At 41.0% G+C, this 18,047-nt stretch overlaps 1 protein-coding gene across 2 annotated transcripts in view; it reads right to left on the bottom strand.

Annotated features, from left to right (window-relative positions):
• LOC306843263 (tetraspanin-4-like) overlaps positions 1-18,047 on the bottom strand; it is a gene marked incomplete at its 5' end in the record, with an annotated part of 45,365 nt that overhangs the window by 15,482 nt on the left and 11,836 nt on the right. For both annotated transcript variants that reach the window (XM_079374635.1, XM_079374634.1), the window contains one exon: positions 2,819-3,010. In XM_079374635.1, the coding sequence (XP_079230761.1) occupies positions 2,819-3,010 (192 nt within the window). The remainder of the gene's footprint in view (positions 1-2,818; positions 3,011-18,047) is intronic.

Below are 18,047 nucleotides of genomic sequence, written 5' to 3'. Positions count from 1 at the left end.
ATTTATTTTCACTTTCATTATAGGAATAAATGGATAACTTTAGAAAAACAGGCAGTCTGCAGTTATGTATCATTTGCGTATGGCTCCTCGTTAAAAATAATAAATAGGGTTTAAGCCCTCGGGCTCTGAAGGAATAAAGCAGACCTGACCTGAGCCTGCAGTTTGTTCAATGACTACTGTTAAATAATGTTAATGATTCTGAGATATGTATGTAGAGTTTCTTTCAGATGCAGGGAATCCAAAGATGAAAATCCACAAACAAAATCCAAACTGTAAAATCAAAGGGTGATTGGCTGTGTTCAGTATCGTATACTGTAATGTCAGAACTATATTGTGTTCAATTCGCTTTACATTGCCTTTCCAAACTGAGGAATGACCTGGATGTGAAATCAGCTGTGAGCTCTGTTTGACTCATTATTTGATAGGACTAGCAAAGCCATTTTTACTGGATTAAAAAAGCTAAATATCTGTATTTCTTTTGTGAAGATAACTGAATGGCATCGACTGAATTATACAGTGTGAAATGAATCACGGATCAGAGAAGCTGCGGTCGAACGCTCAAGAATCAGCTGGGATTGTTTATGACATCACATGATCAGACCGACGGACTGTAGACCGATAAAGATTGTGTTGAGAAAGGCTGCTTTGCCCTTCAGCATTTTTAGCATGCATACAGCTCAAATAAAACAATCCAGCGCAACCCCTCTGAGGTTATGACAGGCCGATTCTGCATCTGTCACGGGACGCTCCCGTACCGAATGTAGGTCTCTCTGTCCTCCAGAACCATCCACCACACTTTAAAAGATACTAGAGTCAGAGAATCCCCATAAAGATTTGACTATAACCTCACAAAACCATGGAAACACTGTCTGAAACCAGGGCTTTCCAAGCAATCCTGGACCGTCCTCAGCGCTGCACATGGACATCTCTCCTATTGGACACTCGTCATGGACTAATGTCTAACCCTAACCCTTACTACTAATCTGATGAGTCAATGAACATATTAAGAGTTAAATGAGGGAGACATCTGAAGTGTGCAGGGCTGCAGAGTCTCCAGAAACATTTTGAACCATAATTCATAAAACATAATCATTGTGGAAAAGATCTTTTCACATGTATTATTTACAGATTGAAATTAAATAAATAAATAAATAAATGCAATTAACACAGCTTGTGTCTCTTTTTGAGTTCCTGAAGTATCTGCTAATATATTTTCCCACATTCCTTTGGTGCGTTTAGGTTCTCCTGAGAAGTTTGTGAGTTGGGAAATCATGATTACGGCTTCAGAGAATATCAGCACTCAGCGGTGCCTCTTGTCCAATCAGATCCAAGGAATATCAGCACTCAGCGGTGCCTCTTGTCCAATCAGATCCAAGGAATATCAGCACTCAGCGGTGCCTCTTGTCCAATCAGATCCAAGGAATATCAGCACTCAGCGGTGCCTCTTGTCCAATCAGATCCAAGGAATATCAGCACTCAGCGGTGCCTCTTGTCCAATCAGATCCAAGGAATATCAGCACTCAGCGGTGCCTCTTGTCCAATCAGATCCAAGGAATATCAGCACTCAGCGGTGCCTCTTGTCCAATCAGATCCAAGGAATATCAGCACTCAGCGGTGCCTCTTGTCCAATCAGATCCAAGGAATATCAGCACTCAGCGGTGCCTCTTGTCCAATCAGATCCAAGGAATATCAGCACTCAGCGGTGCCTCTTGTCCAATCAGATCCAAGGAATATCAGCACTCAGCGGTGCCTCTTGTCCAATCAGATCCAAGGAATATCAGCACTCAACGGTGCCTCTTGTCCAATCAGATCCAAGGAATATCAGCACTCAGCGGTGCCTCTTGTCCAATCAGATCCAAGGAATATCAGCACTCAGCGGTGCCTCTTGTCCAATCAGATCCAAGGAATATCAGCACTCAGCTGTGCCTCTTGTCCAATCAGATCCAAGGAATATCAGCACTCAGTGGTGCCTCTTGTCCAATCAGATCCAAGGAATATCAGCATTCAGCGGTGCCTCTTGTCCAATCAGATCCAAGGAATATCAGCATTCAGCGGTGCCTCTTGTCCAATCAGATCCAAGGAATATCAGCACTCAATGGTGCCTCTTGTCCAATCAGATCCAAGGAATATCAGCACTCAGCGGTGCCTCTTGTCCAATCAGATCCAAGGAATATCAGCACTCAGCGGTGCCTCTTGTCCAATCAGATCCAAGGAATATCAGCACTCAGCGGTGCCTCTTGTCCAATCATGACTTCTGTTGTTTTATGATGTTTCCACTTTGACCTTTACTGTTGTCACAGTGAATGATGACATGCTTTAATAATCTAAATACAATAGCTTATAAAACTATGCTGTCATGTACGCTGGTATAAATTGTTACCTCTCAAATTTTCTTATTAATCTTTATAAACACCAAGAAATGATGGCAATTAGCTTTTGTAAATAATCTTGCTCTCCTGTCAGCTCACAGCAGAAATGCTGTGTTGAATCCTCACAGACGTCTTCATGTTAACCTGTTCCTCATGGAGTGGAAATGATGCTAATAAGCTTTACCCGCGGGTGCTAATATGAATTCCTGCTAGTGTCTCTATTACAGCAGCCATCAAATTCTAATCGACACCAATATTGCCACTCAAGTGCCACATCTTTTATCTGAACAATGAGCAAAAAGTCACATTGTGGTTCAGATCAATAACGTCAAACAAACACCTCACTTCAAGATGAAACAGTATTTCTTATGCTTCTGATTCGTACAATGTGTAGTTTCTTTATGACCTCATATGTACTGTAAGCATGCTAGCGTGTTTGGTTTACTTACGCTCAGGAGTAACATCCGGTTCTCTTTGACCGCGCCCACACAGCCCAGGCAGCCAATCACCATGATGATGATGCCGACGGCGATGAGCAGATTGGCGGCGGAGAGCGAGGGCAGAGACGAGGAGAGCGTGGCGAAGTTTCCCTGTGTGATGGAAAGCCAGACTCCCACTCCCAGAATCCCACAGCCGCCCAGCTGAGAGAGAAAACAACACCGAGCTGAAGGAGGAACTCACAACACAATCACAAATATTCATGATACAATCGACATGCATTCGTTTTAGTGCCACTAATCAAGAATTTGACATTTCTAATGATTAAATAGGGTATGTTCTTTTCCTCACTGAGAGAGAGAGATGTGCTTGTGTGTATAAAATATTGCTCTGGCTCATTAAAATGCAGTCTGTCAGTGCAGCGGATGTAAAGTGCTGTAGAATACCGTAGTGACACAATATCTGTTGTGTTCTTTAAAATCTCTTTTGAAAAGGGTCTGTGTGTGTGTGTGTGTGTGTGTGTGTGTGTGTGTGTTTGTGTTTGTGGTTGTTTGTATTTTCTAAAAAGTTGTGATAAAAGTATAAAAGTTGTGCTTTATTGTAATTTGCTTAATATATGTAAATGTTAATGTGAGGTTCATGCAAGAAATGTCCTACACATATAAAGGCCAAATGTGCTGCTCTAATGTAACTAGTCAGAGTGTTTGGATGGAAATGAGTCTAAATGAGTCCAAACCTGTGTCTGTCTTTTCATTAATGTTAAAAGGTATGTGTGTGAGATGCTGGTGAATTACGCTCTGATCATTACAAAGTTTCTGAACTCAGATAATCTCACTCTTGATCCTGCGCATGGATCTAACCTCAACCGCAAGCGTATCCAAACTCAACCACAGAAAAGCCGGTCTCATTAGCACACTGTATCAAATGCTTAATTTATGAAACTATGTACATAGTAGTTTAAGGCACCTCATACTGAAGTTTTGACTTTTAAATATCTTTACAGAATCAGTGAACGTGGATCAGTCATTGCACAGTTTTGTCAGGCACCCATTTATGACCCAAAAATTACCCTGATCCACCCGACTCTGCCGTCAATGACTTCCACTCATGTGCTTTCTGATTGTGTTGTGTTTATAAATGATAAAGCAATCAAATGATTCCAGATCAGACTTGGGCTTTGATGTGAGTTTATTCTCTGTCTCCGTGTCTGAGCGCCGCTGCTGCTTCATTATGTGTTTGTTATTACAGACGTGTAACGGCTCAAACGCTACATCACAGTCCTTTCATCTGTAACCGAGAGTCATTTCACACTGCAATCACCATTCACAGCATCAGAGATTCACAGGTCAAATAATGTTACGGTCTGTGAACACAGTTAGTGAGCGAGCCAATAGGATATGAAATAGCGAAACATCTTCAATAAATAAAAAGCACAAATAACACAAAATCTTTTATAAAATATAAAAATGTATAACAGCTTGCTGCAATAACCTAGATGACTGAAAATCAGTTTCAACTGATTTTCATCATTTAACTATTATTAACCTGAAGACCATGTGAAAAAAAGTAAGCAGTTTTCATGTAAACATGTTTCAGCAGATTAAGCAGATTTCATGTAAACAGAATACTGTAAATAGACAGCAGGGTTATTTCTGGATTTCGACAATACTTTTTTTGCAATTTTATCTCATTGAAAATGAAAATGAAAGATGCTTCATTTCATTTGATTATTTCATTTTATTTGAAATCTGATGAGCACAAAGATCAGATGAGATGATTCAAAGCAAAAACAGCTTCACATTTTTAAACACTAGAGTTAAAACCAATTCAATCATGACAACTCTCTGAAGATTTTAGCATGGTGATGGATATGACAATTTTAATGTATTTGGTCTTGGCGGAATAGATCTGCTACACTGCTGTTGAATTGCTGCTGCTGTTGATTATAGCTGTAGCTGATTATTGCTGCTGCTGCTGCAAGCAAGTGCAGGATCTTGCTACTGCCAATGCATACAGTGATACGGTGCCACAAGTATTTAAGACATACTGCTGCTGCACAAATAGCATATAAAATAACCCGTAGCAGACCTATACAGGTGGAGCTGGGGAAGGTGGAGGGCTTCAGAGATTCTCTGAAAGTGCGCTGTAGGAATCTCAAGTGAATACTACTAGCCAGCCATATAAATGCAAGGCAGTAAGCTCTTTGACTGCATATGCAGCATGAACCAGTCAGCTTGTGCCAAGTCGTTTAACTATCTGAATATCATAAGTTACGTTAACAACCCGTCAGCTTGCACCATCTAGAGTTTCATGACTGAACTGTATTATTTAACAGCTAAAGCTAGATTCTGATCTAGATCATCTAAAACATTTGGTTTGAATTGCTTCATGTTTTTCTCTCAAGTCTAAAGGATTTAGACCGTTCTATAGAAATATACATCTACGGTTGACGGTTTGATGTCAGTGATGCTCTGAGGATGCTTCAACTCTCGGCTGGTGTGTGAGGACGCAGGTGGTCTCGATCTGTTCCTAGGCATCTTCTCGTCTCTCCAGCACCCTGCTGCTCACACACCTGTTCTTCTGTTTCTCTCTTCCTCTCTCTCACTTCCTTCATCCCTTCATTCATACGGTTCACACAGACTCTGCTTTTGACACTCTCCTGCCTCGTTAGCGTACAGTGCGGCTCACTGTGTCATCATTTGCGGCCGCTAACTCGTTTATGCAGGTGTGAAGCCTGTTTGTCTTGCTGATTTGGGTCAGCATGTCCCCGGGGCCCGGCGTGCCGCAGCTGTATGAGCTCGATGCTGCCTGACTGCAATATTTATACGGAGGAACACAGAGCCGTTAGCTGAGCACACAGTCCAGGCTCTGCTTCCTTAAGTTCTTGTTTCTTAAGCACCCTTTTTGTCTAGATCCTGGACACCAGCATCAGGATGAGGCTGTTTCTCTGTGTATCTGTTGAGTTAGAGATGCTGGAGGCTGTAAAGCTGCTATTGCACATTCATACGGCTCGTCTACACAGAGCAAACATACTAATCTGACTCTGACTCTGATCTGCCATTCTGTGATCATCCTGTTGTCCATTCAAAATACATAAACACGTGATTTTTATGTCATAAACATGATACATTTAGTCAAACACACACTCACACTCACACTCAAACACAGCCTATCAATGCTATGTTTGTCATATATATTAGCCTGGAGTTTGAAGTTTTACTTATGAAATGGCACTCGTTATGCAAAGCGTACAGGAGACTCCACTCACAACTGATTTCAATACTTTGTTGTAAGATAATCAATAACACACAGCAAACAAAATACTGGATAAACTAGACCATTTTCTATAGTTTTTAATCAGTGCTTTTCAGTATTAAATGAACTATATTTATATATTTGACATTTCTCTCCACAATCTTGGAAGGATGTTTATACTGATCTTGTCGCAATGCAGTATGGAATTTACTCTACAAAGAACATATGATGCTGCCTTGGAATTTAGCCAAAATAAAGCATCTTTGAATACTGCTTACAATTATGATGCCTTAAAATGCTGCCTACATTAGAGCAGATGTTCTGGAGCTCAGCAACACTGAAACCATATTTAAAAAAAAAATAGTATTACATTTTTCATGCCATCTTTGTAGAGCCAAGATAAAAGCTACAGTTGTGGTTTGATCCCATGTCGCCTTTATTCATTTGCACAGGGAATGAAATTGACTAGTCAAGCCATCTATCGACAGTTTTATGCTGAGCACAGCTTGATCAGTGATTTGACACGGCAAGCCAATGAAGCATTCAGGAGGCCAGGTATCTGTGTTCTCCTGGCCGTCACTGAATGTTTTGCTCAGTGTGATCTGGAGCATTTATTGATAGTGTTTCACTATGCATCTCAAACTGTTTTCAGAAAGAACACTGTCCTGTGATGCTCAAACAACACAGCAGCATAGAGAACGTGTGGCAATGGATTCTTCCATCTGAAATCTGCGAAAAGAAGGGATGTAATGCAGGGTTTAAAGTCTGCTGTGTAGGATTTTCTTGCTCGTTTCTGGGGATTTCTGCTCAGTTGACGTCCAGTGGAGAACCATTGTGCTAAACAGCTTTCCCAAAGCCAAGAAAATCATTGAGCATCCAAAATCCTGTTGGTTCCTCAGACGGCTCAGTTAGTGTTAACAGCGCATATACATTCACATGTTACTGAACGCTTTACAACAGCGGCTTTCAAGCCTTTCTGGGCAAAGTGCCCTCAGGTACGCAGTTACATATTCAATTCAATTCACATTCATTTGTATAGTGCTCTTCACAATACATATTTCAAAGCAGCTTCACAGAAAATTATATTTGTACTTTATAATTAAGAGTGATCTGCTATCAGGTGACTGTCAGAGTAATGCTCATACTGCAGAAATGTAGATTACACAAATCATGCAGTTAATGGCATGTATTCATTTAAATAGAAACAGTGAACAGCAATTACATGATTTGATCATAATGATAACAATATAAGGAACATTTGGCAGTTTTTCTCCATTTCTGTCACCTGATTAAGTTTTCGTTCCTTGCTTTGTTGAGGTCTGAAAGACACTTTATATTCACTAATATCATCAGTTTGACTTTATAGCTGAATTTAACTCGTTTAATGATGAACTTCACACTGTTGGTTTAGTTCAGATTAATAACACTGAACTGAATTGATCTGAATAATGACTCTATTGTCTTCAGTAGAGCTGCTTCACTGCTGAATGTGAGCTTGTCTCATATCTGTTCAAGTTTGCATTAACGATTCCTGTCCATTTCGGTGAAGCTGAGACAATTGTATAAATTGCTGTAGAAATAAAGGTGACTTGACCTGTTATGATGCTTACATCGCAAATCCATTAAAATAATCATTGTTCATGTATATATGTGTACATTACACTTTATCAAGTACATCTGAATGTTGGAGGGACACTTTATCATTTAGCTGAACTTTAGACATGAACAGACTTATGAACAGACGCTTCTCTGTTAAACTGTGAGCCACTTTTGTTTTGAGCTGCAGTACACTCAACAGTACTGTATGACTAGCTGGGTTTCCTCAAAGGACAGAAAAGATGATCCTATGAGTGTTTAAAAATGCTCGTGATTGGAGTGGCTTCATTTGCCTGCATGATATTGTCACAAAAATCATAATCAATATTTTCACATCAGATTTGGAAGTTTTTTCTGATCATGCTCATATACATATCAAAAGTCGTGACGTATTGTCAAGTATGGTGACCCATACTCGAAATTGGTGCTCTGCGTTTAACCCATCCAAGTGCACACACACAGCAGTGAGTAGTGAACAAATGCACACACACACACACACACACACCGTGAACACACACCCGGAGCAGTGAGCAGCCATGCTGCGGCACCCGGGGAGCAGTTGGGGGTTCGGTGCCTTGCTCAAGGGCACCTCAGTCGTGGTATTGAGGGTGGAGAGAGCGCTGTACATTCACTCCCCCCACCTACAATCCCTGCCGGCCGGGGACTTGAACCCGCAACCTTTGGATTACGAGTCCGACTCTCTAACCATTAGGCCACGACTTCCCCAGTGATTGATATCAGTGATTGAAATGTAAACTGAAGTGTCACATTTGAGCTGTCATTGACCATATTTGATGGGCTCTATGTGTGTGCATTGTTGAATGTTTACATGTGAATAAAAGCCTAAATTAAATCAGTTCGTAGCTGAAGTCCTGACCAATAATAATTTGTAAAAAACATTGATTCATCTAGATTCTAGAGGATATAGACAGTGAACTTCTTTTTCCCCTCTGCTTTTCATATTAGCCATCAACCCATTTCCAGTTGGGTTACAAGTCATAGAGGTATTGAATGCATAGTCTCAGACGTCACGCTCTTGGACCGCTGGCTGAACGTCTGATGCATACGGCACACTTAGCTGGAAACAATTCAGGAGTTTCGAAGTATTATCGGATTGGTTAGATTATACAGGATTTCCGGGAGACATGTGTCGCGTTTTAACGTTCCGCCTGGAAACAAAAAAGCCGTGGCACCAAACCCCCTCACAAAAGACGAAAGCCGTCGTGTTTACAACTCCGCTTGTCAGGATCAAATAAATGCTGAATTTTCAGAAGTATGTGAAAAATTTAAAATACGTGGCATAGAATCTTTAAAATATGTCTGAGAGTTTTACACACCGGTCTGTTATCGCGGCGACATTTCCATGCCCCGAAACATGACACAGCACAAATGAAACGTGATTGGTTGCTTTACCTGTCAGTCATATGACCTCTTGGACGGGCCTTGGCCAATCAAAGCTGCCAATGTTCCCAGACCTTCAGCCGTCTGTCTGAAACTCTGGCTACTCTAGATTATTGAATGCATAACAGTTACGGGTACAGAACAGCATTCAGTAGCCTTGTTTAGAGAGGATGTTTTATTCCTGCTTTATCTTCAAAGTGAACATTTCAGGATATTAGATGGATAACACATACAGAGGGCTGAGGATCATCTTTAGTCCAGTCCTGCTCAGCGCTGAACGCTCTAGTAAGTGTGCATGGCTGTCAGAAATATCAATGCACATAACACTGTTAAAGTTATAACTTGAAGAATACTTCAAACTGAAAATGTTTATATTATCTGACTTTCTATTAAAGCAGGTCATGACAGCATCTGTGGTCTCCAGTCTACATTCACAGTTTAGCACAATGTGATTCATTTCATGTGATCAAACAAAACAAAAGAAAACATTATGCCTTCACCCCAAAAATCCTCTATCATGGTACTGAATGATGAAGACAGAGAGAAAACTAGTGATATATTCCAGTGGAACTGACTGCAGGCTAATTATTCATAATTCAGGATAAAATTCAGGGCTTGAATGATCTGTAGATTCTAAAACTGCCGCAGTACAAATGCTATAATGGACATGTTTTAGTTTACTTGCACTCACATGAGCGGCTGGGAAATACTTGAATTAAAAATAGTTGCCATGGTGATACTGATGGCGGCCTGATGAAAGACTAAGAGAAATGTAAGATGCTGTATTTTTTAGGCCATATAACAGGCATTATCACTATATTTACATTTACATTTAGTCATTTGGCAGACGCTTTTATCCAAAGCGACTTACAATTGGGGAATACAAAAAGCGATTCATCTTGAAGAGGCAGTCAGACAGAGGAAGTGCTCGTAACACCAAGTCTCAGTCATTGTTCAAATAAGTGCAAGCTAGTAGGTGGAGAGAAAGATAGAGGGAATTTTTTATTTTTTATTTTTTTTGAGTTTAGGATGAAGTCAAGTACTGCCGAAAGAGATGAGTTTTCAGTTGTTGCTTGAAGGTTGCCAGGGATCCGGCATTCCGGATAGGGGTGGGAAGATTATTCCACCAGCCAGGAATGGTGAACGAGAATGTTCTGGAGAGTGATTTTGAGCCTCTCTGTGATGGTACCACAAGGCGTCGCTCACTAGCAGATCTCAAACTTCTGGAGGGGATGTAGGTTCGTAATAGTGAGTGGAAGTAGGAGGGTGCAGAGCCTGTGGTAGATCTGTACGCAAGCATCAGTGACTTGAACTGGATGCGAGCTGCCACTGGTAGCCAGTGCAAGGAGATGAAGAGAGGTGTAACATGCGCTTTTTTGGGCTCGTTGAAGATCAGTCGTGCCGCTGCATTCTGAATCATTTGTAGAGGTTTGATTGCGTTTGATGGCAGACCAGCCAGAAGAGCATTGCAGTAGTCCAGTCTAGAAACAACCAGGGCCTGGACAAGAAGTTGCGCAGCATGCTCTGTCAGAAAGGGCCTGATCTTTCTGATGTTGTGTGGTGCAAACCTGCAGGAACGAGCAGTCTTTGCAATGTGCTCTTTGAAGGTCAGCTGGTCATCAAAGATTACACCAAGATTTCTGACCGAAGTTGATGGGGTAATCATTGATGAGCCGAACTGAATCGTGAAGTCATGCCGTAGAGTCGGAGTGGCAGGGAAGACCAGAAGTTCCGTCTTTGCCAGGTTGAGCTGTAGGTGATGTTCTTTCATCCATGCCGAGATGTCCGCCAGGCAGCCTGAGATCCGTGCAGCTACCGTTGGGTCATCTGGTTGAAAAGAGAGATAGAGCTGCGTGTCATCGGCATAGCAGTGATAGGAGAAGCCATGTGCATGTATGATGGGACCCAGTGATGTAGTGTATGTGGAGAAGAGGAGGGGTCCAAGAACCGATCCCTGAGGAACTCCAGTGATCAGTTGATGTGGTTTGGATACCTCCCCTCCCCAGGCCACCCTGAAGGATCTACCGGTGAGATAGGATTCAAACCAGCGAAGTGGAATTCCAGTGATGCCCAGTGATGAGAGGGTAGACAGGAGAATCTGATGATTTCAGTGTCAAAAGCAGCAGAGAGATCCAGCAGAATGAGGACTGACGATTTGGAATCAGCCTTTGCAGTTCGCAGGGCTTCAGTGACTGAGAGTAGCGCAGTCTCTGTTGAATGGCCACTCCTGAAACCTGACTGTTTAGCATCCAGCTTGTTGTACTGTGAAAGAAACCGCGAGAGCTGGTTGAAGACAACTCGTTCGAGTGTTTTCCCTATGAATGGAAGGAGAGAGACAGGTCTGTAGTTATCTAAAAGAGAAGCATTTAATGTAGGTTTTTTGATCAGTGGGGTTACCCGAGCCTGCTTGAATGCTGTGGGGATATTTAGATTGCAGGATGAGCCTCCACTGTCTCAGTGCTGCATTTTGTTCTTCTTTTGTATTTTTCCCTTTTCTTTCACTCTCATTTTTCTGACACTTTAAAAGCATTGGTGGCTGATAGTATGAAAAAATATAAAAGTTTATTAAGTTTATTATTGACCCTTTCAATGGTTGACTGCTGTAACATCAGAGTTCAAGCAGTTAATAATTTCTCTCAATATTTAGATTTTTATATTAAAGTTCATCAGAGCAATTTGATTAGATAATAGACTGTACTCAAATGATAACATGAACTGTTTCTAAATGAGCTTTAACGTTACATCCTCAGCTGTGCCTCATATTCACGAGCTTTGTGCCATTGCAAAAACACAGTGTGTTACATAAACAGTCATTTCAGTGTTTGAGAGGAAAAAATGTCAAGTGGTGATGAAAAATACATGAACTGATGTGCCCTTTATAGTCTTAAAAAGTCCATTCAGGAAATTAATAAAGCAGGGCAATTTATAATATGAGAATACACAACAGTTCTCTTCGAGACCGGTCATAACTTTTAGAGATTGGTAGATTGGTAGATTGGTCTAATCTGAATGTGAAATTTGACTGATTTCCCCTTGTCTACTGCTAGTTGGTCAGACTAGTTTTTAAAACACAGCTTTAACATTGCGGGTAGGTAAAGCCGGCATACACTGTACAATTTCTCTCACTGTACGAGTAAATCACATGCGATGTCAAGCCAGAGCTCAGGATTGATTTGCTCACTCTATGCGGTCTGATCGTCGAGATAAACTTGACTGCTCAATCTATACGAGCGAAACAAACACGTGAGATCGCTGAACCTGGAACTGACACGTCAGAGATTCAAGAAAGAGTCGTACAAAATCAGATGGAAATCACACAGTGTATGCTGGCTTTATGCAGCTAACCATAGATTATGAATACACAGAGTTAACTGTTAACCCCAGGTAACAGTGTGAAACTTTCAGAAGGACCCAGTGTTTACTAGTTCAAATGTGAAAAGCCCTTAATTGCTCACAGACAGTAGGTAATTAAGGTCACAGTTACAATCAATTAAAGATGACAATAAAGAGACCTTTCTACAGAAAACACCCGGGTAACTTGCATAAGATATGTTAGGCCTCTGTGTTAAGACTTAAGAACTAGTTTGACCAACTAGCAGTTAGCCAAGAGCTAATCGTCTTATTTTTCATATCCAAATTGGACTAGTCTGTTTTTATGTAACTGACTTTAGAAAAAAAACAAAAAAAACAGTTATGTCCAGTTTAACAGAGAAGTAAAAATGACTAAGTGTGGGACTACTCTAAGCATTTTATGCAACCGGCCCCAGAAGACAGTGATAAACCACGTGTAACCACATCCAAAAACCAGCAGATGAGTGGAGAAACACAAAAAGATCTGTCAGATCTATGTCCATGAGGACGAGATGATCTGATAGCCATTTCTGATTCTGAACCCCATTTCAGCTCATCATCTCCATGAGACCTGGCCAGTTTAGGTTTTGAATCTTTTTATGTTCATAAAAAATATTTACACATTTTAAGAAATTTGTTGGAACTAAAAGTGGCTGAAAGTGGGATGATGTTTATTTTATTTCTACCCTTTTTCAACTTCAAAGTCACACGGCTCCAGCGAAATATAAATATGATGCGAGTAACATCTCTGCGGTCAGATGTGCTGTATTTGGTGTTATTTTAAACAGAACTAGCCAGTGTTCTTTTATTAGAAACACCAGAGTATTTTTACACTGCTAACGTTTGTGTAGTGACATTACATTTGTCCTGTTTACTGTATTATTTGTGCTAATTGCTCTTTATATCACATTTACTTAAACTAAGGGTGTTGACAGACATGGTTTTAGACAGGGAGGTATAATTACACACAGCGGGCAAAATGACTGCTTATTCTTGGGTGGAAGTGTTTCAGAAACTGCTTTTAGAAGTAAACAAGCAAGATGCCTTGCAGTAGTTCAGTTTGGACTAAACAACCGTCACAGTTTTTGCCTATTGCTTGAACACTATAGACACATGCTTAGACCAAAGTAACAAAACTTGAAGCTTTTGTTACTACACCTTAAACACAGTGTAACCATGCCTTAAACAAAAGCGCTGCTTTGCACTTCAGTTGCAATTCTGCAACACACTTGCTCCTGCACACTACACACTATTTCATACATAAGACACTTCGTTCATAAATGAAAGCTCATGGGTACCATTGGGAAAACACATCTATTCAAAATACAAAACACATTGGGTGATTGAAAACACTTAGACACACACCTGAAAACACTTACTTACAAAACTGATCAGCAATCAGCCAACCACAAATAGGCCTCAGTTGAGCCATTTTAAGAATTTGTAAGCATGGAGGCAGGTAGAGGTAGAGGTAGAGGTAGAGGTAGAGGTAGAGGTAGAGGTAGAGGTAGAGGTAGAGGAAGAGGAAGAGGAAGAGGAAGACGTCGAAGATGAAGACGTCGAAGACAAAGACAAAGACAACGAGAGAGAGGAGTAGGACATGGTCGAAGAGGCTATGCACAGAACAATATTTCAGATGATATTAGAGCAACGTTGGTGGATCATGTGATAAATCGTGGCCTGACAATGAGGGAAGATGGGCAGTGAGTCCACCCACATCTAAGCCGGTTCACAGTTGCATCCATCATAAGGACATTCAGACTGGAAAACAGGTATGTCTTCAACTCTCCACTCCAGACTGTATTTACAGTACTGTACCATATCACATGTACTATATTGCAAGTTGGCTAGTGCTCCTTTTGTAACAAAAAATGATAGTTTTGTGGAACACACAGTACGGTATAGTACATAGCAGTGTACCATTGAGATGGTACAGTATACAGTACTGTAAAAAAACAATAACAATTTGTGGTTACATTTTCTAGAAGACCTTCTGGGGGTGGTCGGCAATGCCTGTTCACCCAACAGCAGGAACTTGCCATTGTGGAAATGGTCAGAGCAAACAATGCAATCTGTCTCCTCCAGATACGGGAACAAATACTTGCAGATAGGCAAGTATTCATCAACATCAGTCGAATAGGCATTACCACGATCAGACATGTCTTGGTAAAGCAAAAAATCACATTGAAGCAATTGTAAAAGGTCCCATTTGAGAGGAACTGTATCAGGGTCAAAGAACTTTGACAAGAATATGTACAGGTAAGTGTTGCAGTCCTTTACGTTTACAATACAGTATTTATGTAATCCAGTACAGTAATAGCTGAATATGTACCATTGTATCAGTACCACATAGATGCATGCAGAGAGGGACACAGGTACCTGTGTGTGTGGGGGGGGGGGGGTGTATGTGAAGTACTGTAGTTGTGTGTTTTGAGTAATGCCAGCCATCCATGCTATGTATTCCCCTTTTTTTTTTTTTTTTTTTGCAGAAATTTACTTACATTGATGAGGCTGGTTTCAACCTCAGCAAAACTAGACGACGGGGTCTTAATATAATTGGCCAAAGGGCAATTGTGCACGTCCCGGGGGAGCATGGGGGAAACATCACAATGTGTGCCGCCATAAGCCTTCGAGGGCTACTACACCATCATGCCAAACTAGGTCTCTACAATACGCAACATATACTAACATTTCTCGATGCCCTTCATGATGTTGTACAGGACAGATCAGAGCAGCCCAGGTTTGTTGTTGTCTTTGTAATGTTAGTTTCCACCAGGCTGCTCTGGTCCGGGACTGGTTCACCAACCATGATCAATTTGAAGTTGCATACTTGCCCCTGTACTCGCCATTTCTAAAAAACAAATTCCGCTTGGAGATGGCACGTATATGACCGCCAACCACATGCCCGCATGCCTCTTCTACAGGCAATGGAAGAGGCATGCGGATACATTGAGGTAACGTCAATCCATAGATGGATTCGGCACACAAGGCGTTATTTTCCCCCGTTGCTTAGCAGGAGAAAATATCGCTTGTGACGTTGATGAGTTCCTGTGGCCAGACCCAAACGGACAGCAGGATCTGTAATCCCACCCATGCACAATTGGTCTGTTTTTCTGTATTTACAGTAGTGTATTTTGTGTTTTATTTTTGTGTTACTGCATTGACTGTACTCTGATGTGCAGTATTGAGTTGATGTCATTTGTAACCTTTCAATACTTTCATTTTTGGTTGTTGTGAAAACCTTTTTGTTGGAAAACAACAAACTAAGTGTTGCATTGAGCTTCACAGAATGCTACCTGATGAACTGGATAAAAACAGTGAAAATTAAAGCCTGCAGTGTTTTATATAAAATACACTAGTGTGTTGCTGCTAATCTGAAAGTGTATTCATATGTTGCAAGCGTGACATTTTGACAAAGGATTGTTAGGTTTTGATAGCAGAGTTTCAGTTCGACATTGTCAGGGTTCTGTCGTGTGTGTCATGTGTTCCTGCCCCTTGTGTCCATATTTGGTTTGTTTCCTGTCCTTGTTAAGTGTCATCATTAGTTAATTCTTGTCTAGCCGTGTTCGTCTCATTATCTATGATTTACCTGTGTATATTAGTCCTGTCTGTTCAGTTAGATTTTGTCTGGTTTACTCGTTAGTCCCCGGTGTTCCTGTTGATGTTTGCCTTGCCTTGTCCTGCCCTGATGTCATGATTAAAGACTATTATTTGAGTTATATCCTCGTCTGCGTGTTCCTGGTTCCTCCCTCGTGTGTGCACTGTGACCGACATAGATGTGAATGGTTTATTTCCCAGTGTTGTGTCTTGGGTGCTTGTGTGTAAAGTTTTGACACAATGAGCCTAAGTTTTGCAAAAAGTGTTCAAGCAATAGGCAAAAACTGTAAAGGTCTCTGCACACTGAGTCCGAAATTTTCGCATGCGTTTTTTCGCATTCGCAATCTTAAAAATTCGTCACGCACAGAGACCTTGCACACTGAGTCCGATGCGTTTTAATTAATCCGTTGCGAAAAAAATCGCAAAACTATACAAAATAGCAGTGAGGATGATTGTTGTCCTCTCTCTTTTTAAAAAAAGGAAATATTGGGTCCGTTCAATCCTTAGATTGCGCAGAGAGGAAGGAGAGTTCCACCTCCTTATCAAAGAGCTGCGGGATTATCCCGAGAGATTCAAAGTTTATTTCTGGATGTCAGTGCCTCAGTTTGATACTTTCCTAGCGATACTGAATCCACAGATTAAAAAGACCACCAATTTCCGTGAACCAGTTTATCCTGAACAGAGACTGTCTGGATACACGCGCACACACACACTTTGTATTCCGCAATTTGTTTGTCATAAAGTGCTCTGTGCTGCAAGACGAAGAGTATTAATTTGTCTGACACTATTTTGGCTTTCGCTTGTACGGTGGCTCTGAATTGTCAAAACACCTTCTCAAAGCATCTCAAAATGCTTTATACGGATGCGAAAAACGCAAAAAATCGAACCGATCCGATTTTTTTTTTTGACGGACGAAAATTTCGGAGGCAGTGTGCAATGGCCTTAACCATTAGCATTGAACACCACAACATAACAAAACTGTGTGTTTGTCACTAAAAAACAACTGCGTATTCGCTGTTGTATTCGTTTTGTGTGTGTGTGCTTGTTTATGCTACAGTGTAAGGACCAAATGTCTCCACAAGGATAGTAAAACCTGAAATTTTTGACATTGTGGGGACAATGTCAAAGAAGAAAAAAATATTAAAAATAGTAAATGATGTTTATCTGAAAGTGTAACAATGCAAGCGGGTTTTCTGTAAGGAGTTGGGTTAAGTTAGGGGATAGAAAATATTGTTTAGTGACGGTCAGTATAAAAGTAATAGAAGTCTATGGAAAGTGTGTGTGTGTGTGTGTGTTTAGTGAGTGTGCGCGTGTGTGTGTGCGCGTGTGTGTTTAGTGAGTGTGCGCGCGCGTGTGTGTGTGTGTGTGTTTAGTGAGTGTGCGCGTGTGTGTGTGCGCGTGTGTGTTTAGTGAGTGTGTGCGCGCGTGTGTTTAGTGAGTGTGTGCGCGCATGTGTTTAGTGAGTGTGTGCGCGCGCGCGCGCGTGTGTGTGTGTGTGTGTGTGTGTGTGTGTGTGTGTGTGTGTGTCTCTTGGGAGTGAAATTAATGTGTGTCAACTTCAACTCTCTAACCCCATTAAGATCAGACAGAAAATAGACCCAAAAATTTTAAAATATTGCAGCTTAAAATCATGAACAGCCTTATTTTCACCTGCCATTAAATGGATTTGGGTGATCTGATCACAAGATTAGGGTTAGGTACTCAGGGTTCGGTCCAAAGTTCCGAGCTCAGAGCCCTCCCCTCGGACAGCACACCAAATACGCATCAGCTATATTCTATTTATTATATGTAAGTGTGAACTCGTGAATCTTCTGTTTAAACATTCTGTGAAGAGCGTCAGTGGTTTCTATTTTTCACTGCTGGTTATACTCTGTATAATTGTGTATGTGACAAATAAAACTCTTGAATCTTGAATCTATTTACCACATGTGCTGATTCAGTGATTGCAAAGGCAGCTAGCAACACTGCAAAGTTTCTGGATTAACAGCCATAATCAAATCCAGAATTGAATCTGAAAATGCAATGATTGATAATAATAAC

Source organism: Barbus barbus, assembly GCF_936440315.1.
Source record: "Barbus barbus genome assembly, chromosome: 23".
NCBI lineage: Eukaryota > Metazoa > Chordata > Actinopteri > Cypriniformes > Cyprinidae > Barbus > Barbus barbus.
This window is presented reverse-complemented; position numbering and strand designations above follow the sequence as displayed.